The sequence below is a fragment of the Trichomycterus rosablanca genome, chromosome 4, assembly GCF_030014385.1.
Source record: "Trichomycterus rosablanca isolate fTriRos1 chromosome 4, fTriRos1.hap1, whole genome shotgun sequence".
Lineage (NCBI taxonomy): Eukaryota > Metazoa > Chordata > Actinopteri > Siluriformes > Trichomycteridae > Trichomycterus > Trichomycterus rosablanca.
In genome coordinates this window covers 2,694,997-2,721,564 of record NC_085991.1, presented here as the reverse complement: position 1 = coordinate 2,721,564, position 26,568 = coordinate 2,694,997, and the positions used below count along the sequence as shown (strand labels likewise).

Sequence of the window (26,568 nt, the reverse complement as noted above, 5' to 3'; positions counted from 1 at the left end):
GCCTCCAAACTATTTAAATACGTCAATTTATAGGTCCAGGATTATAATTATTAAGAGGCGTTTCCATCTCGTTCACTAAAGTTGCTCGCATCTTACTCTCTCTATACAAGATGGAACATGAAGCCTCCACAAGGGGGCGTTCACTCACTCACTCACTCACTCACTCACTCAATCACTCACTCACTTTCTTAACCGCTTATCCAACTAGGGTCATGGGGGGGTGCTGGAGCCTGTCCAAGCTTTTCAATGGGCGCAAGGCACACAGTAACACCCTGGACGGGGCGCCAGTCCATCGCAGGGCAGATACACACACACATACACTCACACATTTATTCACCTATAGGGCAATTCAGTGTCTCCAATTAATTAACCTGCCTGCATGTTTTTGGACTGTGGGAGGAAACCGGAGCTCCCGGAGGAAACCCACGCAGACACGGGGAGAACATGCAAACTCCACACAGAAAGGACCCGGACCGCCCCGCCTGGGAATCGAACCCAGGACCTTCTTGCTGTGAGGCGACAGTGCTACCCACCGTGCCGGGGGGCGTTCACGTACAGGTTTATTTAATTATTATTGTTTTTTCTCTACGACCAATTTTGTTATCCTCACGACCCACCTGAGGGTTTGAAAGACCTTGGCTTAGATGATTTGCTCGATTTGCTAGTTTGTAAGCTGGAAAACCTGGTGGGCAAACACCCGACCAGTCAGACCCAGCCCGAGAGTCCGAAACAGCCGAAACCGCCGACGCTTGTTAGCAATAGGACCCGAACTGAGGCATCAAAGGCTAATCAGTATATCGATCAGAAATATCGACAATAACGTCATTATCATGATGAGAAAACGTTCAAGGCTTCTTCTGAGCCTGGATATGATCCATATCGCTTTATTTAGTTAAATTAACGAGAGATTCGGGGTCTATTGAGGGAAATTTGTACAGAATTTGGCATCACGTGACTTCAGCGGTGCTAAATAGCATGCTTTAGGTGTTTATACACTCAGTCTTGACATTTGAGTCCATACCAGGGGTCAATTCCTTTATCGTTCTTGATAAAATTGCAGTGTATTAGTAAAACACGTCTTTTAAAGTGATATTTAACCACTATAAGCTTTCAGAAGCTAAGCAGGGTCACACGTGTACGTCAAAACGAAAAGTAATACGACGTTAACGAATGACCGACTGCTCATTAGTTCCTGCGAACACATCGTAGAATAAATATTGCACTTTTTTACAGAACAAACTCTCAGTGGTACCAAACTCAGGTCCAGAAAGTCTAAAACCACCCTGACGGTGTGTTCCCGCGCTGGAAAATGTCTGGCGTACCCACAATAGAGTCCAAATGCACCAACGTTAGGTCCAGAATCCACCCAGTCACACCTCACTGAGCTAGTAACGGAAATGAAAGCCGGAATATGCAAAATAACTGTACACTCGATCAAACGTCCAGTTTAATGTTATGATACATCCGTCCCCGTCGGGTCGCGTGCTGCTCGTGAGTCTGCGGATTTGCCGAGTGGGCGTGGCGGGTCCGTGGTGGGCGCCGGTCTCCGATTCGCTCCTTTCTTCTGTCTTAATGATCAGTTCGTCCAGAGCTGTTATACTTGCACGTGGTTTCCCTGGACGTGGAGGGTCTGGATGCTGGCGAGGATCTTCTTCTGGTGCCCGACGAGGGTCACGCCCATCTTGCTCAATTCACTGCAGGACGGGTTCGGTGCAACAGGAACAGAAAGAGAAAACGATTGGTTAGCTTGGTGCATTCATCTACTATAACACAATAATAACAATCATAACAATAACACGAGCAGTTTTACTATCCAGAACTTCTGTTTGGTTTTTCTTACCTCACACTGATGTAAAGTATCGAGTCCAGCGTGACGTAACCCGCGGAAGCAAAGTTGTCCTTGTACTGACCCATTTTAATGGCATCAAGCCACTCGTCCACGCTGCTAACACTCAACTCAGGGGTGATCGGGTCTTCCCTAAACCAGACAAACAAACAAAATAAAAACTAATGTAAGTTTTAATGTAGAAAAAATATATTTTAAAAAACAGTAACAAATTTAGTTTTAAAATATTGTAAAAATACATTTTGGTATGTGACCAAAAATAAAATAAAATAATAATAAAAAACAGTAACAAATTTAGTTTTAATGTACAAATACATAAAAAAAAATAACATTTAGTTTTAAATTTAAAAAATAAAATAAAAATAAAATTTAGTTTTAAAATATTGAAAAAATAAAATACAATAAAAAATCCAGTGACAAATTTAGTTTTAATGTAAAAAAAAATATTTTAAAAAAATATTGTAAAAGACACATTTTGGTCAGTGACCAAAAATAAAATAAAAGAATAAAAAAAAACATGGAAACAAATTTTGTTTTAATGCAAAAATACATTAAAAAAATTAAAAAGTACCAAATTTCGTTTTAAACTATTGTGAAAAAATACATTTTGGTGTGTGACCAAAATAAAATAAAAAATAAGAATAAAAAAACAGTAACAAATTTAGTTTTAATGTAAAAAGACATTAAATATGTAACAAATTTAGTTTAAAAATATTGCAAAAAAAAAATACATTTCGGTCTGTCACCAAAAAATAAAATAAAATAAAAGAATAAAAAATATAAACAGAAACAAATTTACAAAAATACATTTTGGTCTGTGATCAAAAATAAAATAAAAGAAAACAATAAAAATAATTAAAAAAAACAGTAAATTTAGTGTTAATGTAAAAGTACATGAAAAAATTTAACAAATTTAGTTTTAAAATATTGTAAAAATACATTTTGGTGTGTGAAAACAGCCACTTTAATTGAGGAACAACAGACAGAATAATTATCTAAGTTCGTCTGTTCTTTTTATTTTAAAGAGAATTAAATGTAAATATGTGAGTAGGATTTAAACATTAATAACAAAATAATATGAATTTAATTACAGTCCTAACCAGCGTCCTCATTTTGATTTTCCTTGAACCCTCAAGTTTATCCATGTGATCACACCAAACACAACAACACTGTGGGGTCGTGACCCCCGGTTAGGAGACCCTGTGTTAAAGGAAGTAAAGATTGAGGTAACAGGGCGTTTACCACATGGAGCTGTTGGTGAGCTCTGAGAGGCTGTTGGGGTTCCGGATCAGTTTGTCCAGCATGTTGACGATCTGGCTGAACTTTGGTCTCTCGCTTCGTTCCTTCTGCCAGCAGTCCAGCATGAGCTGGTGTAGAGAGACCGGACAGTCCATGGGCGGGGGCAGCCTGTACCCCTCCTCGATGGCTTTAATCACCTGCGGAGTGAAATTAAAAGCTTTTAGTTCCTAACCTCTCTAGTATTTTTAACCAGAGCCTTCCCCAAACTGTTAGAACCTTATTTTTATTTTTTATTTTATGTTGACCTCTAAGCACTGGGTTTGACCAGACATTGTAGAACATTGTATCATCGAGAGTCAGGAGCAAAAAAAATAAAATAAAATAAATAAATATATATATAATATATATATTAAATTTAGTTTTAAAATATTTTTTTTTTAAATCATAAAAACAAAAAAGTTTAGTTTTAAAATTTTGTAAAAATAAATAAAAAATAATAAAAAGTCACGAATGTAGTTTTAAAATATTGTAAAAAATCATAAAAAAAAACACATTTAGTTTTAAAATTTTGTAAAAATAAATAAAGAAAAATAACAATTTTAGTTTTAAATTATTGTAAAAAATCTTGAAAAATAAAAAGTGACAAATGTAGTGTAAAATATTTAAAAATTCATAAAAAATAAAAAAGTAACAAATTTAGTTTTAAAATATTTTTACATTTATAAAAAATAAAAATAAAAAAGTAACAAATTTAGTTTTAAAATATTTTGAAAAATTCATAAAAATAAAAACAGTAACAAATTTAGTTTTAATATATGGTCAACATAAATTTTGGTGTGTGACAAAAACACCCATTTTAATAGAGGAACAACAAACGTAAGCCCTCATTGATCCCTTCTGTAGCATTTTTAACCCGATCCTTCCCCAAACTGTTGATACAAAGTCGGAACCTTATTTGTTTTATATTATTTTAACCTCTCAGTGGCGGGTTCGACCAGACATTGTAGAACATCGTACTTTCTTAAATGTAAATACGTTTATCCTGTATGAAGTCACACTTACGTCCTGGTTGGACATCTCCCAGTACGGACGCTCGCCGTATGACACGACCTCCCACATGACGATCCCGTAGCTCCACACGTCGCTGGCCGAGGTGAACTTTCTGTAGGCGATGGCCTCCGGGGACGTCCAGCGGATGGGGATTTTACCACCCTGAAAAACACAGGAATAAAGGGTGTCCAAATATATCAGAGTAATAAATATAAATAAACGTACAGTATTTCACGTTAAAAGTGGACCGTCGATCATGTGACCCACCCGCGTGGTGTAAGCGGCCTCGGGGTCGTCCTCCAGCACCCGGGACAGACCGAAATCCGACACCTTGCACACCAGGTTGCTGTTGACCAGAATGTTGCGGGCAGCCAGGTCTCGGTGGACATAGTTCATGTCTGATAAATATTTCATCCCCGACGCGATTCCACGCAGCATCCCCACCAGCTGGACCATCGTGAACTGACCGTCATGCTTCTGCAAGAGAGGAGAAACCACGTCACGTATGACATCACGTATGACATCATGAATTACATCACAACATCTGAAACATCCTTCAAGGAAGGTACAGAAGGGTAGCTGGAAGAGTGGGTGCCACCCAGCACCAGGGTCCCGTTCATCGTCTCTGTTATAGTTTTAAATTTAGGAGCTTTTGCGACTTTCCTTTCACCTCCCAAAACATGCAGAAGGTGGATTGGCTTTTCCAAGTCGCCCCTAGTTGCGAGTGATTTGGGAAACGGGTGCTTGTGTGGCGCTCTGTGATGGACTGGTGCCCCGTCCAGAAACGACCACAATTTGAAAGTAAAAATTAAAAAAATAAATAATAAAATTAACCTTTAATTTCACTGGTCATACAGGACGTGGATCAATTTCGGGACCTCGGCCACCCCCCCTCCCTCAGACACAGCGGATCATCTCAGTATGTAGGTGCCCGAACGGCCGATAGCACCACCACAATGCATACGCTGTATGGACAAAAGTATTGGGACGCCCCTTTAACTTACCGATTTCAGTCAGGCAGTTGTAGAGGTTCCTAGAGGTTAAGGTACTAGACTAGTAATACAAAGGTCACTGGTTCAAGCCCCATCACTGCCAGGTTGCCACTGTTGGGTCCTTGAGCAAGGCCCTCAACCCTCTAATTGCGTTTTTTGGGGGGGGATAAAGGTGTCTGCTAAATGCCGAAAATGGAAATGAATGGGCACAAATTCCCACAGACGTACTTCAAAGTCTTGTGAGAAGCTTCTCAAAATAGCGGCTGTCGTTCTAGCTGGAAAAGATCACCAAATACTTGGTGTCCAAATACTTTTGGTCATATAGTGTAGATTTGATGAAGGGGAAGGACCCTGTTACTTTACATCAACAGTTTAGGGAAGGTTTAAGCTGGCACAAATTCCCACAGTCTTGGGAGAAGCCTTCTCAGAAGAGCGCCTGTTGTTCTAGCCGTAAAGATCACTAAGGGACGTCCGACAAGCTCACGATCAGGCTAGAGTTTAGGGAAGGACCTTTCCTGTTCCAGCAAGCTCTATAAAGATGTCTATAAAGACATCAGCCCTTCTGAACAGCGCCCGGCTGTACAACATCATCTTTTAACCAAACAGGCACAAATTCTGGTAAGAAGCCTTCTCAGAAGAGCGGCTGTTGTTCTAGCTGAAAAGATCACTTAGGGACGTCCGACAAGCTCACAGTCAGGTGTCCAAATACTTTTGGGCATATAGTGTAGTTTTGATGAAGAGGATGGACCCTGTTACTTTGCAGCAACAGTTTAGGGAAGGCCCAAACAGGCACAAATTCCCACAGTCTGGTAAGAAGCCTTCTCAGAAGAGCGGCTGTTGTTCTAGCTGAAAAGATCGCTAAGGGACGTCCGACAAGCTCACGATCAGGCGTCCAAATACTTTTGGTCATATAGTGTAGTTCTGATGAAGAGGAAGGACCCTGTTACTTTACATCAACAGTTTAGGGAAGGTCCTTTCCTGTTACAGCAAGACATGAAGAAAAGCTTGACTGAACAGCTTTGGAATGAACCAGAACATCAACAGAGGCTTTTTTGACTGGCATCAAAGCTCTGCTGTACAAATTCTTGACCCAACGGGCACAAATTCCCACAGTCTGGTGAGAAGCCTTCACAGAAGAGCGGCTGTTGTTCTAGCCATAAAGATCACCAAGGGACGTCCAACAAGCTCATGGTCAGGCGTCCAATTACTTTCGGTCATATAGTGCAGTTTTCATGAAGAGGAAGGACCCTGTTACTTTGCAGAAACCTGGCACAAATTCCCACAGTCTGGGGAGGAGCCTTCTCAGATTAGCGACTGGCTGAACAGATCACACAGACGTCGCTCTATTTCAATAGCGTTTATTATAAACTGGATGCCGACCAGCTCACGTCAGGCGTCCAAATACTTAAATCTGCGTCTGTTTTCCGTTTAAAATCCTGACACGCGCTGATGGGTGTAAAAACACGTTTTTTAACACGTTCCCCCAAAGAACAAAAGGATCAAACGTCCCTTTTTAGCCCGAAAACAACCTGAACAAGGAAACAATTAGCTTAATGCGCTGATCTGCATGTCGAGCCCGAGATCTAATCCGGTTAAAACGTTCCTATTGTCTCGGAGAGCAATATCAATCCCCGACCAGAGCTGTGATTTACGTGCGGGGCGTTAATTACGTCGTGTTTTATGAAACGCGCCGCGTTGATTGATTGCTTGGTCCGGCCGGGCTTCGTTTTACCGCCCGGTGTAAGAGGAGCGTGTGTTGGACAGAGATACCGCGTGTACGCTTGTTTCTTTATTATTATTATTGATATTTTTTAGCAGTGAAATTGATCCACGTTTATAATTAAACACGTGTAGCCCGGGCCGACGAGCCATAATTACGTTAGCTATAGCTGTATTAATGCCATTCCTTAGACTGTAGATAGATCGAATACACACCGATCAGCCTTAACATTAAAACCACCTCCACTTACCATATAGAAGCACTTTGTAGTTTTACAATTACTGACTGTAGTCCATCTGTTTCTCTGCATGCTTTGTTAGCCGCCTTTCACCCTGTTCTTCAATGGTCAGGACCCCCACAGGACCACCACAGAGCAGGTATTATTTAGGTGGTGGGTCATTCTCAGCCCTGCAGTGACACTGACATGGTGGTGGTGTGTTAGTGTGTGTTGTGCTGGTATGAGTGGATCAGACACAGCAGCGCTGCTGGAGTTTTTAAACACCTCACTGTCACCGCTGGACTGAGAATAGTCCACCTCACTGTCACCGCTGGACTGAGAATAGTCCACCAACCAAAAATATATCCAGCCAACAGTGCCCAGTGGGCAGCGTCCTGTGACCACTGATGAAGGTCTAGAAGATGACCGACTCAAACAGCAGCAATAGATGAGCGATCGTCTCTGACTTTACATCTACGAGGTGGACCGACTAGGTAGGAGTGTCTAATAGAGTGGACAGTGAGTGGACACGGTATTTAAAAACTCCAGCAGCGCTGCTGTGTCTGATCCACTCATACCAGCACAACACACACTAACAAACCACCACCATGTCAGTATCACTGCAGTGCTGAGAATGATCCACCACCTAAATAATACCTGCTCTGTGGTGGTCCTGTGGGGGTCCTGACCATTGAAGAACAGGATGAAAGGGGGCTAACAAAGCATGCAGAAAAACAGATGGATTACAGTCAGTAATTGTAGAACTGCAAAGTGCTTCTATATGGTGAGTGGAGCTGATAAAATGGACAGTGAGTGTAGAAACAAGGAGGCGGTTTTACTGTTATGCCTGATCAGTGTATATTAACATTTTTCCTCTCTGAGCCAAATGTCATTTTCATTTGCTCGGAGTGTCGGCCAATTAAAGCAGAGCAGAGCGTCAGAGAGGGGGAGGAAAAAATAAAAGCATCCGTAATAAAAAATTACGGAGGTGACAAAAGCGGCAATAAATCTGAGCCCGTCTGCGGCGGGATCGTTTCCTCCTCTGACTTTCATTTACTCCCCCGTCTTCATCAGCTAGGACGACAGCCGCTCTTCTGGGAAGACTTGTCACAAGACTTTGGAGCACGTCTGTGGGAATTTGTTCCTATTCAGTGACAAGATATCGGTCAAGAAAGCCTCAGTTGATGTTCCGGTTCGTTCCAAAGCTGTTCAGTGGTCAGGACGCTGGAGCTTTTCTTCACGTCTTGCTGATACTGGAACAGGACAGGACCTTCCCTAAACTGTTGCTGCAAAGGCTGATGTATATCGTTTCTTGTATATGATTGATTAAACATGCAAATTCGAAAATTAGAAGGGGCGTCCCAATGCTTTTGCACATGTAACACAGGTGACACTGCTTACAGTCAAGTGAGCTTCACAAGGGCAATAAAGCATGTCTGACTGTGGACAGTGTGACACCTAGTGACCTGCCCTGCTCCCTTCCACCTACCTGATCAGCTGCCTCAGTAGAGAGGATTCTAATAAGGCATGGAACTCATAAGGCAGATTATATGGCGAGGCGTCCGAATACTTTTGGCGATAGAGTGCATACACCTGCTCCTTTTGGTGGATGGTGTAAAGAAAACACAACCTGGACCCCTGAGCAGCTTCCCATTTACATATACTGTAAATGCACGTTTAGTGCTTCTAATACATCCATTTTATTCCTCCAGCTTTGTAAGCTTGCCCGACAGGAGGAACGGCTCGCAATCGACGTTCCGATTCATCCCAAAAGTGGCTCTGTGATGTTGTAAAACACGCCGCTTACCTTTAAGTACGTATCCAGCGATCCGTTCTCCATGAACTCGGTTATGATCATCACCGGCTTGCCTGCGAAGGTAAAACCAGAGAAGGAAATCAGCTGAATGAATAAATAATATCACGGGATGCGGGGCGCTCCCCCGCCCGGCCGCAGAGATATAAATCTCTATAAGAGCATCGTTAATCTTCCAGCGGTGGCGAGAGGAGAGATTGGGGGGTAGAGCCTGGACCACCTCCTCCTTCCGAGGGAAAGTCCATCATTCACAATAAGAGATTGACACCAGGGACCCTGACCAGCACGGACTCTCTTGTCCTACCCTCCTGCACTCGTCACAACCTATCGAAGAAGCGTCCGCTTTATTACGGTCGCGGAACGTCTTAGAAAATACGACGGGCTGTTCTGAACAGGTCGTATCGGAACCACCACTATTTACATTTACATTGTGACACTATACAATACAATCCAAGCAGGTGGTTTCACCAAGGGCCTCACTAAAGGGCCCAACCATGGAAATACTTTTGACCAGATATAAGACGCGTGTGAGGTGGTGGGAGACACCAAAGATCAAAGCGATCGCCCCCGTCTCCTGCTCAGGGTCGAGAAAACGCCGGCGTAACCGCACCTGATAAACGGCGCCAATCTCGGCTCGTGTCTGCACTGGAGCGCTGGGATAAATGCACACAGATAAAGGTGTGTGTGTGTGTGTGTGTGTGTGTGTGTGTGTGTGTGGACGACAGCCACACCGGAGCAGCTCCTTTTTTTATATCAGCCCAAATGAAATCACTATCTCAGCGTGACAAACCACTTTAAAAAAACTGCGTCTACTTTCAGCCGGCAGAGTAATGTAGCTGTCAGCCGACCCAAATCAGCTCTCGCCGGACAGGCGGTTCCAGAAAACGATACGGTGGTCAGCATCAATCCGACATGACTGGACGGGAGTGTGTGGGGGAAAGTGGTCACTGCATATTAATAATAATAACAACAATACTAATAATTATAATAATAATAATAAATAATAATAAATAAAAAATTATATATAATATAATATAATAATAATAATAACAATAACAATAATAAAATAATAAAAATAAAATAATAATAATAACAATAATAATAATAAAATATTAATAACAAAACAATAATAATAATAATAATAATAAAATAACAACAACAATAATAATAATAAAAATAATAGTAAAATAATAATAATAATAATAAAATAATAATAATAATAATAATAACAATAATTATAATAATAGTAAATAATATAATAACAATAATAGTAATAATAATAATAACAATAATAATAATAATAATAATAACAAAACAACAACAACAACAAAAAACAATAATAATAATAATTATAATAATAATAATAACAATAATAATAATAATTAATAATAACAATAACAATAATATATATATATATATATATATATATGTTATATATAACAAAATAATAATAATCTTTCTAAGACCACTTTGGGAAAACAGTTTAGGGAAGGTCCCTGACTGTTCAAGCATGATTGTGTCCCGTGCACAAAGCCAGATTTATAAAGATGAGGACTGGAATGGAAATCTGCAGTGGTCTGCCCTGACCTCAACCAAATTTAACACTCGTGGGATGAACTGGAACACCGAGTGTGAGCCAGATCTTCTCATCCCAGCTCAGTGCTCAGAATCTGTGGTCATACAGTTGCTGCTCCACATTAACATCAGCGGTTTTGGAACCGGAGGTCAGAAGAGCTACGTTCAGGCGTCCACATACTTTTGGCTTGACGTCGACGTCGCTACTCGCCAAAGCCGCTTGAAAACAATGCGTTTAGCAGCTAATGTTTTTATTTCGCTTACTAAAGCTAAGCCTCTTTACCGCCTCGATGACAGGCGTCCACAAATTGAATGTTTCCAGATCGGCTGATTGGCGGGAGCTGAAGAGAAACGCGGCGGCGGCGGAGATTAGCGAAGCTTGAAGCTTTTTAGCACTTCGAGAGAAAGGTTCCGTTCCAATCTGCATAAGAATGGGGGGCAATCAGAGTGGGGTCACGCTTTAAAGGGCCGTTCTGCTGAAAGGAGGGTGATTGCAGAGGGGCGATACGCGGCGCCCAGACGTCTTCGCGGCTCGCGAGTCTCGAAAACTCAAACATTAACATAATTTCTCTTCCTCCACAGACGCCCAAGGTCCCCACCGGAGAGGCGCCGAGCAAGCGGTGCTTTTTCACAAATATTTCACAAAGATGTTTTTCACAAATATTTGGACGCCTGACCGTGAGCTTGTTGGACGTCCAGCTCCACAGAAATACAACAGCGCCCTGCGTCTCACCACTTTTAGCCACTTGAGAGGCTATTAGCATGCGCTCGCCTCTGGAGAACGTAACGCAAACTTGATTAGCACGGCTAACAGATCTGCAAAGTGTGCGAGCTCGAGCTAACGAAAGGTCAGAATTAGCATTCGGCATTAGCGAGAGGAAGCAGAGAACGAGAGAGAAAGCGTAAATGAATCGAGTGGAGGGGGAACGCTGAGAGAATGCTGAGAGAACGTTGAGAGAACGCTGAGAGAACACTGAGAGAGCGCTGAGAGAACCCAGAGAGAACGCTGAGAGAACACTGAGAGAACGCTGAGAGAACTCTGAGAGAACGCTGAGAGAACGCTCAGAGAATGCTGATTGAGAGAATGCTGAGAGAACGCAGAGAGAACACTGAGAGAACACTGTGAGAATGCCGAGAGAACACTGAGAGAACAGTGAGAGAACAGTGAGAGAACGCTGAGGAACGCTGATTGAGAGAACGCTGAGAGAACGCTGAGAGAACGCTGATTGAGAGAATGCTGAGAGAACGCAGAGAGAACACTGAGAGAACGCTGAGAGAACACTGTGAGAATGCCGAGAGAACACTGAGAGAACAGTGAGAGAACGCTGAGGAACGCTGATTGAGAGAATGCTGAGAGAACGCTGAGAGAACGCTGATTGAGAGAATGCTGAGAGAACGCAGAGAGAACACTGCGAGAATGCCGAGAGAACACTGACAGAACGCTGAGAGAACAGTGAGAGAACGCTGAGAAACGCTGATTGAGAGAACGCTGAGAGAACGCTGAGAGAACGCTGAGAGAACGCTGAGAGAACAGTCAGAGAACGCTGAAAAAGGCTGATTGAGAGAATGCTGAGAGAACGCTGAGAGAACGCTGAGAGAATGCTGAGAGAACACTGAAAGAACGCTGAGAGAACAGTGAGAGAACGCTGAGAAACGCTGATTGAGAGAGCGCTGAGAGAACGCTGAAAGAACGCTGAGAGAGTGTTTAGAGAGCGCTGAGAGAACACAGAGAGAACCCAGAGAGAACCCCGAGAGAACAGTGAGAGAACTTTAGCAAGACGCTGAATATTTATAACGCCAGAAATTCAGCAATTAGCTTTTTCATTAATCAGCATTAACGCACTCATACATATGCATGCAGCGCTAGTCAGGCACGCTAGGTAGAGCGAGAATCCATAAAACATTCTGTGAGCCACGACTTTTTCCTGCTAGGAAACGTCATTATGCACGTCGTCACGATCCACAGATTCGGTTTCTTATATATCAGTGGTGAGGATGAGAATGTTAACGAGAGCAAATCAATCATTTATTCTAGTTTCATAAAAACTACCAAGAAACGTGAAAAAGTGGAAAATCTGCTCTTTCAAATGAGAAATTCAGTCTAAAAATCATTTAAATAAACTGAGAAGTAAAAAATAGCCACTTTTACAGAAGTGAAAATAAAAAGTCATTATTAATTTGGAAATTATTATAATGTAAAAATCAGGAATTCATTTTAAAATAAAACAAAAAAAAATCGGTTTCAATAATTAATTATAAAAAGTAGTGATAATAATAATAATAATAATAATAATTTCATGTTAAATTAAATTAAGTTAAAAATATAAAGCAATTATTAATTCTTTAAATTATTATAATGTTAAAATCCGGAATTAATTTAAAAATTAAACATTTTATACAATAAAAAATCATAAAAAAAATAATCTGTTTAAATAATTAATAATAAAAAGTAGTGATAATAATAATAATAATAATAATAATGATACTTTCATGTTAACTTAAATTAAGTTAAAAACAAAAAGTAATAATTATTTTTTAAATTAAAAACAACAATTTTTATGAAAACAAAAAAATAAAAAAAATTAGTTTAAATAATCAATATAAAAAAGTAGTGATAATAATAATAATAAAATAATTAATAATAATAATTCCATGCTAAATTAAGTTATGAAAAGTAAAAAACACCCAGTTATAAAAGTAAAAATAAAAAATAAAAAACAAAAATAATATGTATTAATTATTGTTTATTAATTATTACTATTATTATTATTTATTATATTTAATATATTTATAATTATTATTATTATATATATATATATATATAAGTAAAAGTCAGACAATAATGATAAAATGAAAAAAATAATAATAATAAAATAATGCAATTACATTAAATGATTGATAACAAAAATACAGATAAAAAACAATAAAAATATTAAATAATAAATAAATAATCATAATGTTATGTTTTTTAGTTTATAATTTAAGAAGCACACAGAAAAAGTCAGTGTTATAAATTAATAAATAAAAAAGTACAAATATTTTCTCTAAAATCAATATAAAGCATTTTATTTAAAGGAATAAAAGTAAAACTACACTTTTTTGTCATGTTTTAACTGACAAATTGACAAGAATACAAAAACAGTTATATTATAATATCACTATTATATATGAATATTTAATAATAATTATTATTTATTCTTATAATATAAATAGCCAGTATTATTAGTTTGGCTGAAATAAATCAATAAAGTCAAAATTTTACCTTTAAAATTGATAAATAAAATGAAAAATTTGTGACGGTTAAACAAACGAACAAAAACTCAGGAATTATTGAATTATTTCTATTTCCTCCTGTTATATCCAGGTTTTGGACCTGCACTTAGAGCGCACTGACATGTCAAGTGCATCTCACAACAGCTCGTCTGTCGTCCGTCCCCCCCCCCCCCCCCCCCTCCGTTTATTTTTCTCCCTTCTTCTAAACATGCAGAAGGTAGATTAGCGTTTGTAAATGAATGAATGTGAACACATCACTCACATTTGGTGACGACTCCCTCCAGCCGGATGATGTTGGGGTGGTCGAACTGTCCCATGATGCTCGCCTCGCTCAGGAAGTCCCGCCTCTGCTTCTCCGTGTATCCCGCTTTCAGGCTCTTGATGGCGACGCAGATCTCGCGCCTACTGGGCAGCCTCAAGCGGCCGCTGCACACCTCCCCGAATTCACCTGGGGGACGGTGGGTGGCGGGTTGAGTGAAGGGGTTAGTGGTTAATACGACAGATCATATCAACGTAGACCTGTAGAAATACGCCGGCGTCTCACCTGCACCGATCACTCTCTCGATGCGAATGCTGGACGCCTCGATTTCCTTGGCGAACTCGCGGACGGCTTGATTCGGATCTTCGTAGGTGTGAGGATGGATGTAGGTTTTACTCCCCGGCAATTTCACTGCAATCGTAAGGGGAAAAGGAATCCTGGTCATTCTGCAGTGGGCGCCGAGTGTTCATCTCACCACTCATCCCTGCACTCGTTTCATCCCGGTACTTATCCCTGCACTTACCCCAGCACTCAGCCTAGCACTCATCCCAGCGCTCATGTATTCAACTCATGTATTCCAGCAATCGTTCCACCCCTTGTTCCGACATCCATCCCAGCACTAATCCCTATCACCCTTAATCCCGGACCACTTATTTTAATACACATTACCCCACTCACCCCAGCACTCAATTTATGCTTATTCCACCACTCATCCCAGTCTACATTTTACAACTCATCCCCGCACCAATCTCACCACTCATACTTTTTTCACCACTCATCCCAGTCTAAATTCATCCCGCCTCAATCCCACCAGCTCATACCTGCACTAATCCCTTCACTTGTCCCAACACTGATCCCAGTCCTCATTTCAGCACTCATCCCTTTTCTCATTCTACCACCCATTCATCCCAGCCTGAACTGTACCACTCATTCCTGACCCAATCACCACAACCACTTACTTTAAAGGCTAAGCACCAGCTAATATTGAAGTTTTAAACAAATACATGCATCGAAAGTTGAGTTCCTAACTTGTGATTATTGATAGTTAGAAAACATTTTTTTTTTACAAATTCAAGGATACGGCTTAAAATTCTGTTGTTTTGCGTCGCTCGCGGTGTTCGGATTCTGTCACAGGCGTCGCACGTGTGACGTAGATGGTGGACAACAACTCAAGAAGTTGAATGTTAGACGATGCAAAATGACTAAAAGCTGCGCTGTGTTTGGCTGCAATAATTCAATTCAACACCAACACCGATGTGATATTATCGCCAAATATATATATATATATATATATATATATATATATATATATTATATCCAGATAGATATATAGATGAGACAGCTTTAGGACAAATCAAATGCGTGTTTATTGTTAAATACAGAACAGAGCAGGAATGCGCAATAAGAATGCGCGTCTTTTCTCTATAAAAAAAGGTTTAAATTAAGCTTCTATCCTAGGCTAGATATACACTGTAAAACGAAAAAAAAGTGTTTAGGCTAAATATTTTAAATGCACTAATCTGATCAAAATATGGTATAAATAAAAGTACATTTCAATCATTTCAGCAAGCCAGCAAGAGAGAATCTGCAGGCTGTAATGCCATATTAACCCTCATTAAGTGTTGAGGCTGTTTAAATATAGTCTAAATTACAATTATTTTATTGAATGTGAACCATTAATAAACTTGCCTATAATTACTGTTGCCATTGTTTCCATTTTAAAACACAAAGCCCGACACTCAGGTTGCGGTAAAATGACGCTCTTAGCTCATTTTCATAATTAATTTATTTAACATTTATTACACCTGAATGTAAGCGTAAAACAAGATGGACCCTGCAACAGCAAAAAGAAAGAAAGAAAGAAAGAAAGAAAGAAAGAAAGAAAGAAAGAAAGAAAGAAAGAAAGAAAGAAAGAAAGAAAGAAAGAAAGAAAGAAAGAAAGAAAGAAAGAAAGAAAAAACGTTATACAGGCACCCCCACTGTCACTGCAGATTTATCCTCTTCATTAAATTCAGAAATAGCTTCGGAATCTGAAGAACCAGCACTGGGAAATTTGCAGTCCAAGTCAGTCATAACGGTGTAGTAGTACACTGTTGTCCACCAGTGACGTCACGCTGCAACTTCCTGGAATTTCCGGAGCGACCTTGGGTTTTTCCGTCAATTTACTTGAAATCGTCGATTTTTGAGTGAATTAAACAAGTTATTTACATTTTATTCATGTTTATGGTTTTTAACTAGCTAAACTAATGCGAAATCTTTAGAGTTGTCCATTAGGTGGTGCTTAGCCTTTAACACACATCGTCCTGCTCACCCCAGCTATATATTTAAACTTCTTTAAAAGACTCATCCCTGACCCAATCCCACCACTTATTTTAACACACATCGCCCCACTCACCCCACCACTCAACCTTACTCTCATTACGCCACTCATTCATCCTAGTCTGAACTCTACAGCAACACACATCGCCCTTCTCCCCCTACCACTTAGCTTTACACTTACTTCAAAACTCATCCCTGTCTAAATTCATCCCTAGAACTCATCCCTGCTTCGATCCCACCACTCACCTGAACACTTAACTCTACTCGTCTTTCACCACTCATCAAGGGGATTTAATTATATAATAAAATATATTTGAAATCATATTTGAGCTCAAAACCCTGTTCCAGTCAGTCAGACCTGAACACCTGCTGTACATTCACATGGCACCCTTACGTTTCCTCTATTTACAGAGACGCTATGACATCATAATTCTAACCCTAATCACACTGAACTCAGCACATACGACCGAGATTTTCTTTTCTGTATGTTTATGAGAGTAAAGCAGAAATTGGAACCTCTGCCGTGCTGAAACTGCATCTTCTCTTCATCCGGATCCTGTTTGGCTCTGATGTAGCCACAATGCCTGCAACACATAAACATCAGAAACAGAGAGGGGCGTTCATTTCACTCCCAATATCAATGGTATAAACAGTATCAAACGGTATCAAATTATAATAAGAAATGCTGTTTAGTATCAATAATAATATAGACGCATTTCTACAGCATTTACATTCATTTACATTTTCGGCATTTAGCGGACGCTTTTATCCAAAGCGACTTACAGTACAGTGACAATATATTGTCTAAGCAACTGGGGGTTAAGGGCCTTGCTTAAGGGCCCAACAGTGGCAACCTGGCAGTGGTGGGGTTTGAACCAGCAACCTTTGGATTACTAGTCCAGTACCTAAACCGCAGAACAGAGAATGAATGAATCTGTGCAGCTCTGACCGTCCTCCTCACTGCTGGACGCTGGGAGAAACAGTCGAGCAGGCTTACGGGTGGACATATCAGGGTGCCGTCCACGCCCACAGAAAGCTCGCTCGACTGTGGACAATGACACCCAGATGTGTTTTGGTCTATATAATAAATAAATGGATAAATGAGCCTCTGTATCATCTCATATTTACACCACACTGAGACACTCACTCACTCTCTTAACCACTTATCCTATTAGGGTCATGGGGGGGGCAGACATTTACATTTTCAGCATTTAGCAGACGCTTTTATCAAATGCGACTTACAGTTATAACAGAACATGATTTTAAGAGGCCCAACAGTGGCAACTTGGTGGTGGTGGGGCTTGAACCGGCAACCTTCTGATTACTAGTCCAGTACCTTAACCACTGAGCTATCACTGCCCAGTATATTTACATTTACGTTTTAAGCATGTAGCAGATGCCTTTGTCCAAAGCGACTTACAACTGAGACTCTATACATTGCAAGCAATTGGGGTTTAAGGGCCTTGCTCAAGGGCCCAACAGTGGCAAGCTAGCAGATATGGGGCTTGAACCAGTGACCGCTGAGCTACTCGCTGACTCGCTGACACACACACACACACACACACACACATTCACCCAGAGGGCAATTCAGTGTCTCCAATTAACCTTGACTGCATGTTTTTGGACTGTGGGAGGAAACCCACACAGATACGGGGAGAACATGCCAACTCCGCCCCGCCTGGGGATCAAACCCAGGACCTTCTTGCTGTGAGGCAACAGTGCTACCCACCGAGCCACCATGCCAACCCCCACTGAGACATGAAATCATGAATTTGTCCGGACGGTCACAAGGTTGTGAAGAACAGTCAGACTCGCCCTATTTATACGGGCATCATCATCTCTATGAAATTTAAAAGCCGAGCCACAATTTTTTATTTATTTATTTATTTATTTATATTTTTTTGATGCAGCAATTTTTTATAAATGTTTTTGAAATGAAAGAGCTTTTTTATACAGAGGAACGAAGGAAAGGATTTAATTAGAGACGATGGTCGTACAGACAGGTACGGAATTAATCAGGACGTTGTTCACCAGCAGCGGGAAATCAGGACGTGTGTGATTATCATGGAAATGGATTCGGTCCTGATGCTAAACACAGAGACGCTGCGCAGACGTTCGCTAGATCCGCCAGTTTAGCATCATTAAATGGAAATAATAAAAATAAATAAATAAATAAATAAATGCAGGCGACACGTGTGTAAAGAAAATGTTTTATTATTATTTATAATTCATTACAGAGAGGTCACATGCTTTTCTCACACAGAAATCTTCGTATCTCGTCGCTAACGGTCGCTACTTTACGCGGCGCTCTGTATCAGTGTTGTATTAGCTATAAGGGCCGAGGGGACAGGAGTAATTCTCACTTTTCCACATTCGCAGGGGCCCCCGACTGCCTCACATATGAAGGGAATCTCTCTCTCTGTCAGTCTCTATGACTCTAAGTCTCTCGCTCATTCTATCTCTCAGATGTGAGAATTGCGTTTGCATTTCATTTTCATTTCTCCAGACGACCTGCTGTCAGTCGAGAGACTTTTTCATGCAGCCGCCGCGGCTTCAACTCCTGAGGAGCCCATATCAGCATTCTCACTTTCTCATGTTCACGCTCTCATTTTTACTCTCTCATGTTCACTGCTTTATATTCACTCTCATATTCACTCTCACCTTTACTGCCTTATATTCACTCTCTCACATTGTCTCATATTTACTCTCTCACATTCACTACTTCATATTCTCATGTTCACTCTCTCACATTTACATTCCTACCTTTATTGCCTTACATTCTCTCTCAATCACTCTCTCACATTTACTTTCTCACATTCACTTGCTCACATTTACTTTTTTCACATTCACTCTCACATTCACTCACATTCACTTTCTCACATTTACTTTCTCACATTCACTCTCACATTCACGTTCTCACATTTACTTTCTCACATTCCCTCTCTCACATTCACGTTCTCACATTCACGTTCTCACATTTACTCACATTCACTTTCTCACATTCACTTTCTCACATTCACTCTCACATTCACGTTCTCACATTTACTGTCTCACATTCACTCTCTCACATTTACTTTCTCACATTTACTACCTCATTCACTCTCACATTCACTCTTTCACATATACGTTCTCAGATTCACTTTATCACATTTACTTTCACCACCTCATGTTCACTATCCCATGTTCACTCTCTCACATTTACATTCCTTCCTTTACTGCTTTACATTCAGCCTCTCACATTTACATTCTAACATTCAGTCTCTCACATTCACTCTCTTATTTACTCTTTCACTTTCTCACATTCACTCTCATATATGTGTAATTTTCACTCTCACATTCACATTCTCACCTTTACTGTCTCACATTCAGCCTCCCATTCAGCCTCTCGCATTCCCTCTCTCACATTCAGTTTTATTTTAACTCTCTCATATATTCAGCTTCTCACCTTTACTGTCTCACATTCTGTCTCTCACATTCAGCCTCTCGCATTCCCTCCCTCACATTAAGTTTCATTTTAACTCTCATATTCAGCTTCTCACCTTTACTGTCCTACATTCTGTCTCTCACATTCAGTCTCTCACATTCAGCCTCTCTTATTTACTCTCTTACATTCACACTCACATTCACTCTCACATTTACTGTCTTACTTTCACTCTCTCACATTCACCCTATTCACTCTCTCTCTCTCTCTCTTTCCCTGCGTTTCTCTTTTTTTGGTTCTTTGTCTCTGTTTTTGTCCTCTGCTCTTTTCCCCTTCCACTTCGTCTCTTTTGTTCTCACAGCTGAATATCGGAGCTTTCAGGAGAAGAAAAGAACTAAAAATCCTCCCTGAGACAGCTGGATCAGCAGGACCCTTATTTAGCACCGTTAATGCGCCGATGCCATTTCTGTCCTCCTGGCCTCCCTACTGTTAGCCACGTTAGCATCTTTGTATCAGATAAAATCAGTGGTATTACAACACTTGGTACTCAGGGGTAGTTTCGGTGTTCCACGGTGGTAATGCATCATTTATACAGTAAACACAAGGTTCTAATTCCACTTGTGCATCCCATTTTAAATACAATACCGATATTTATGTGGACACCCCTCCTTACTGTCCAGCCACACCAGATAGATGTGCTTCCCACATTAGGTGTGAAGAACATGGTTTCAGTTCTCCATGGAGCCTTGACCTCAACCCTCTTGGGAAGAATCAAAAGATGTGCTTTCAGAAGAGTGCAAAGCAACATGAAGCGATGGGGCTTCATATAACGCAAATAAATATGGATTTGTTTAAGAAGCTCATGGTCAGACATCCACATACTTTTGGTAATAAAGCGTGTTTATTAAACACTCATAGAAACATTAATTCATTTATCCATCGTCTGTTTTACCACCGCTTTATCCTGGTCAGGGTCTTGGTGGTTCTGATTCACTGAGTGAGAAGTAGGAAATGGTCAGGACAGAAGAGAAGAGAAGAAAAAAAAACAGACAAGAGAAGAGAAAAGAAGAGAACAGACAAGAAGAGAAGAAAAAAGAACAGAAAAGAAGAGGAAAAAAAGAGAAAAGAAGGGAAAAAAAGAGAAGACAGTATAAAAAGAAGAGAGAAAAAAAGAAGAGAAGAGAATATAGAAGAAGGGAAGACATAAAAAGAAAAGGGAAACAGAAGGGAAAGAGAAGAGAACAGAAGAAAAGAAAAGAAGAGAAGAAAGAGAGAAGAGAAGAGAGAAACTCAGGAAGAAGAGAAGAAGGGAAGAGCACAAAAGAAGAGAGGAGAAATAAAGAGAAAACAAGAGAAGGGAACAGAAAAGAAGAGAAGAGAAAAGAAGAGATAAGAAGGGAAAAGAAGAGAATATAGATGATAAGAGAAGACAGAAGATAAAAGAAGAAAATATAAAAAAGAGAAGACAGAAAAAGAGAACAGAAGATGAGAAGAGACATGAAAAGAAGAGAAGAGAAGAGAAAGTAAGAGAAGCCACACAGACACAGGGAGAACATACAAACTTCACACAGATCCTTCCCTGACTGCTCCACCTGGGAATCAAACCCAGGACCTTCTTGCTGTGAGGCGACAGTGCTACCCACCGAGCCATCACGCCGCCCCTCTTAGAACCAAATATACATCAAACATCCATCATTATAAAACTGTGCAAGAATCCTTCGGGATAAATCAGAAAGCCAACTGTGAGTCTGGACTCATCTAATGTTCTCTAATTCTGTCTGGGTTAAAATCAGTCGCCTTCCCTGAAGTGTGAAGGAGCGAGCGGTGGTGATCGGGTCGTGGATATGACGTCGAGATCTTTGATCTCTCTGTGTATAAAAAAGCCCAAACAAAGGAGAGGCGAGAGGAGCCGGAGATCAAACGTATGAAAGTCCTTTGTGCTTTTAAGGACGTTGAGGTCTTAATGTATAGAGGAGAACAAAGCGAGGCGGCCTTCAAAAAAGCACCGGCTAAATACGGACGCGGCGGGTTTTTAAAAGCACGCGGCCGGGCCGGCGTGATCGGGGATCTAATGGAAGTTCAAAGGCAGACGGACGGAGAGCCGAAATCTCAAAGCTGGAGGCCAGAACGAGCCTCATTACACCAATAAACGAGCGCCGAGCGCGGGAACGGGAACCGGTATTAAAATGGACAAGCGAAAGATGAGGGAAAAAAAACCTGGAACTCCATCCATCTCCATCTCCATGACAGTTTGGGGATTTCCGTGACCAAGGTTCCCCTTTCTAGTCATCATATATATATTTTAGTAGGGTGGACGCTCTTCAGAATTAAATCTAAAGGGATTTAATAGCTAAACAGAAATAATCTGAGGTCACGTAGAAGGTCGACTCGATGATGGAGGAATGAAGATCCCTCAGGATGACCTGGAAGAGCTCAAGTCTCAACCCAACTCAACACTTTTGGGATGAATAAGACTTGAATTGAGAGCCTGATCCTCTCCTCTCTTCTCTTTTTTCTTCTTTTCTGGTCTTCTTTTTTCTTTCCCCATCTCTTGTTTTTTTCCTCTTTTCTCTTCTCCTTATTCTTCCTTTATCTTCTCCTTTCCTCTCTTCTCTTCTCTTCTCTTCTCTTCTCTATCCGTCCTTCTCTTCTTTTCTTCTTTTCTGGTCGTCCCCCCCCCCCCCCATCTCTTGTTTTTTTCCCCTCTTTTCTCTTCACCTTTTTCTTCTTTTTTCTTTTCTCTCTTTTATTTCCATCTAGCTTCTTCTTTTCAGTTCTCTTCTCTATTCTCTTTTTTCTGTCTTCTCTTCCCTCTCTTCTTTTTTCTATACATCCTTTTCTTCTCTTCTCTTCTTTTCTATACGTCCTTTTCTTATCTTTTCTATACATCCTTCTCTTCTCTTCCCTATATGTCCTTCTCTTCTCTATACGTCTTTTCTTCTCTTTTCTATACATCCTTCTCTTCTCTTCTCTACACGTCCTTCTCTTCTCTTCTTTTCTGGTCTTCTTTTTTCTTTTCCCTTCTCTTGTTTTTTTTTTCTTTTCTCTTCAAATTTTCTTCTCTTTCTCTATTTCTATCTCGCTTCTTCTTTTCAGTTCTGTTCTCGTTTCTTTTTTCTTCTCCTGTCTTCTTTCTTTTCTTTTCTTTTTTGTTTTTTTTCTCTCTTCTCTTTCCCTCTTCCCTTATTTCTTCTCCTATCCTCTCCTCTTCTCTCCTCTCTTCTCTTCTCGGTCAGGTGTCCCAATATTTTTGTCCACACAGTGTATACAGACCTCACATTAATTGATCTGAGTGATGAAATTCTGAGTTTCTAAACCAGTACAAGCACCAGTACCAGTTAAACCAGTACAACAGAAGGATGGAACGTTGCGTATGTGTAGCGATCATTATTGTACATGGAGCGTCCAGAGAAAATGCCCGAGGATGCTGTAATGCTTTAGTCACGTTGGCTGACCGAGACGATGATTAGTTAATTCGTACCACCACCACCACCCTACATCCCGCGCTAACAGAGCCAAACTGAGCTCTGTACCATCGTCCGGAGCGGCTCGTCATCACAAAAGCGATCAGAAACAGTTTAGGGCATTAAAAAGACCGCCGGGACTCAGCTATATCTAACGTCCGAGCCTTGTCTTTCATTTACTTACAGCCTTTCATCTCTTGGCTTCTTCTCTGTCGCGCTAATAGAGCGGAACTGGCCGCCGTCCAGAGCGCACTGCTTTAAAATAAGATCCGTTCTGAAGTGGTTATTAGGGAGAGGAGCAGGATTAAACGGAGACGACGGGCGGCTACGACTTTTATCCACTAGACAACAGAACTGCACTAGAAAACGTTCACTATTTGTTAAACAGTCCAGTACCAAAAGTTCTGGTCCAGTATGGAAGGATTTTTAGCACCTGTTCCAACACCAGACGTCCTTAAAATTCAGTTCTTGGTTGCGATTGTGCGGTGAATAAATCTGTGAAACGCCGGTTTTGCCAGTACAGGCGTCAGAACAAAGCCTCGCCTCTCACTCTGAGCTGGCAGCACCGATTTTTGTGGCGCTCATTGTGCGACGCCTCCCACAGTCTGGCACCGACACCTTCCCATCCAACACAGACGAACAAAAGTGCTACACGAGCGCTCGGGAAGAAATCCTGGAAATCCTACACATCAGCTGCACACAAATAAAAGTAAAACAATACACACTGACTTCAAACACCCGGATCAGTCCGACAGGGATTACGGTCTTGGCCCTTAATAACCCAAAGTGACCGGCTGTCACTCATTTTTGATCAGAGCGAATGCTGGCGAAGTGAAGTGGACGGAATCGGAGACACGATAACACAGAGCAAAGTTTAACTTTATGCAACGTTGAAGCCGAGCGATGGTGAGATTACTAACAGGAATCGAGTGAAACGGTACGGCGCGGTCCACCTCTGGTCCTACGTTTACCTGTTACTGTTATATTATCCTGATGTAAAAATAATAATAATAATAATAACAATAATAATAATAATAATAATAATAATATTGTTAACAATAATAATATTAATAATAATAATAATAATATTGCTAATAATAATAATAATAATAATGTTCATTTAAATAATAATATTAATTTTAATAATGTTACTTTAAATAATAAAAATAATAATAATAACAATAATAATAATAAAAACAACAACAACAATAATAATGTTAATTTAAATAATATTAATACTGTTATTATTAATAATAATAATAATAAAAAACATTTATAATAATAATAATAATAATAAAACTTTTATAATAATAATAATAATAATAATAATGAAAAAAACAATGAAAATACTGATAATAATATTAATAATAACAACAATAATAATAATATTAATAATGAAAAAAACTATAAAAATACTGATAATAATATTAATAATAACAATAATAATAATAATAATAATAATAATGAAAAAAACAATGAAAATAATGATAATAATATTAATAATAACAATAATAATAATAATAATAATTAGTGCTTGGTGGGTAGCACTGCCGGCTCACGTCAAGAAGTGTCACTGGGATCCAAAGTTTTAACTCCCCAGTGGAGCTATCAGCCAGTCGGGCAGAAAAATACAGACATAGAGGGGGGATGAAGGTCCTGCGATGGATTGGCGTCCGGGGTGTGTTACTACTCTGTGCCCGGTGATTCTGGGAAAGTCGGACCCAGCGCCTCCCTGACTGGAATAAATCGGTGGTAAAAATCACTTGATTTATTTTTCTTTATCATCTGGCGCCGAGCTCGTTGGCACCGCCTGGTTTTACGGTTCTCACATTGTGTAACTGGCAGCGTTCCTCTAAACACAGACGAGCAGAAGCGGCGCAGAAGCATCGTGTTCTTTTCGCTGGCTCGTCAGAAGTGCTGGCAGTCTGTTCAGAACTTTCTTCTGACAGCAGAACTTCTGAGCCAAATGTTGATCCTGGACGCTGTCGGCCCTCAAAGTTGCTTTGTAAAAGTGCTATAGAAAATCATTTTGACTTGATCTGGTAGCTTAGTGGCTAAAGTACTGACTGGAGTGATCAGGAGGTTGCTGGTTCAAGTCCCACCACTGCTAATTTGCCAGTAATGACCCCTGACCAAGCCCCTTGACTCTCAACTGTATTAATGTGTCACTATTGCATTACAGCTTCTATTAAATACCGTAAATGTAAACGTTCCAGAGGCAGATCGTAATAGTGCCACCTCCACCACGCTTCACAGCAGGTGCCTCACCTTTTCTTTAATGTTCTGACCACAAAACCTGTCAGCAGAATGACCACAATGATCAGCAACCGACTTCAGTTTCAAAGCTTTAAGGCCCACAAGGTTTGGAATTTGAAAGGTACTAAAGTAGTGATCAGGAGGTCGTTGGTTCAAGCCCCACCACTGCTAACTTGCCAGTAATGACCCCTGACCAAGCCCCTTGACCCTCAACTGTATCAATGTGTCACAATTGCATTAAAGCTTCTATTAAATACCGTAAGTGTAAACGTTTCAGTGGCAGATCGTAATAGTGCCACCTCCACCACGCTTCACAGCAGGTGCCTCACCTTTTCTTCAACGTTCTGACCACAGAACCGGTCCGCAGAATGACCACAATGATCAGCAACCAACAGTTTCAGGGCTTTAAGGTCAACAAGGTTTGGAATCCGTATTTTCTGCCTGACCTTGAAAGTGAGACGACTGTTCCACATACTCAAACGATCTCGAGACCTGAAGTGGCTTTAAAATAATCTACAATGAGGCCGCGGTGGGTCCGGCTCCAGGGCTTCGACCGTCTCGCCCCCCGGAAGCTCCGCCCACCTCTCTGCGGCGAGGCTCCGGATCAATAAGAGGCAGGTAGTAAAACCCCGCCGTGTTTGTTTGTGCGTGCGCTCGTTCTCAGCAAGGCATCGTGGGTCTGATTAGGTTTAGCGTGGTCAATCCCGAAACAGTGCACTCAGTCTGATAGGCAATCACCTGCGATCGATGCTAACCGGCTCACAGACGTCAATAAAAGCTCCGCGCCGGGACACAATGGCAATTTCATTCAGTCTGAGCGACTTTGGCCCCCATTGTGGACTCGAGCGGTCATTTACAGTCCCGCCGCGTCCGGGGCCCGACCGCCGTGCGTACATGCTTTCAGGAATACTAACCCATTTTAAATCTGCCAGACCCCACGCGGTGCGTTTCTTATGTAGATTACACTATACGGTCAAAAATATTCGGACGCCTAACCGGGAGCTTGCTGGACATCTGTGTGACCTTTTCAGCTAGAACAGCAGCCGCTCTTAAAAAGGCTTCTCACAAGACTTCGACAGACAGACAGATAGACAGACAGGTAGGTAGATAGATAAATAGAAGGT

General features: G+C 40.7%; 1 protein-coding gene across 2 annotated transcripts in view; it reads right to left on the bottom strand.

Moving 5' to 3' along the window:
- Window positions 1–1,178: 1,178 nt before the first annotated feature.
- Window positions 1,179–26,568, bottom strand: part of epha4b (eph receptor A4b) — an 87,783-nt gene continuing 62,393 nt past the window's right edge. Inside the window, exons 9-17 of one of the 2 annotated variants that reach the window (XM_062993796.1) lie at window positions 16,820–16,887; window positions 14,270–14,395; window positions 13,988–14,173; window positions 8,872–8,933; window positions 4,403–4,612; window positions 4,148–4,297; window positions 3,089–3,282; window positions 1,841–1,978; window positions 1,179–1,694 (exon numbers count right to left, since the gene is read on the bottom strand). In XM_062993796.1, coding sequence (XP_062849866.1) covers window positions 1,595–1,694; window positions 1,841–1,978; window positions 3,089–3,282; window positions 4,148–4,297; window positions 4,403–4,612; window positions 8,872–8,933; window positions 13,988–14,173; window positions 14,270–14,395; window positions 16,820–16,887 — 1,234 coding nt within the window. In that variant the 3' untranslated portion in view covers window positions 1,179–1,594. Of the gene's footprint in view, window positions 1,695–1,840; window positions 1,979–3,088; window positions 3,283–4,147; window positions 4,298–4,402; window positions 4,613–8,871; window positions 8,934–13,987; window positions 14,174–14,269; window positions 14,396–16,819; window positions 16,888–20,665; window positions 20,718–26,568 lie in introns of those variants that run through there. The other variant, XM_062993797.1, reaches the window with a different exon arrangement.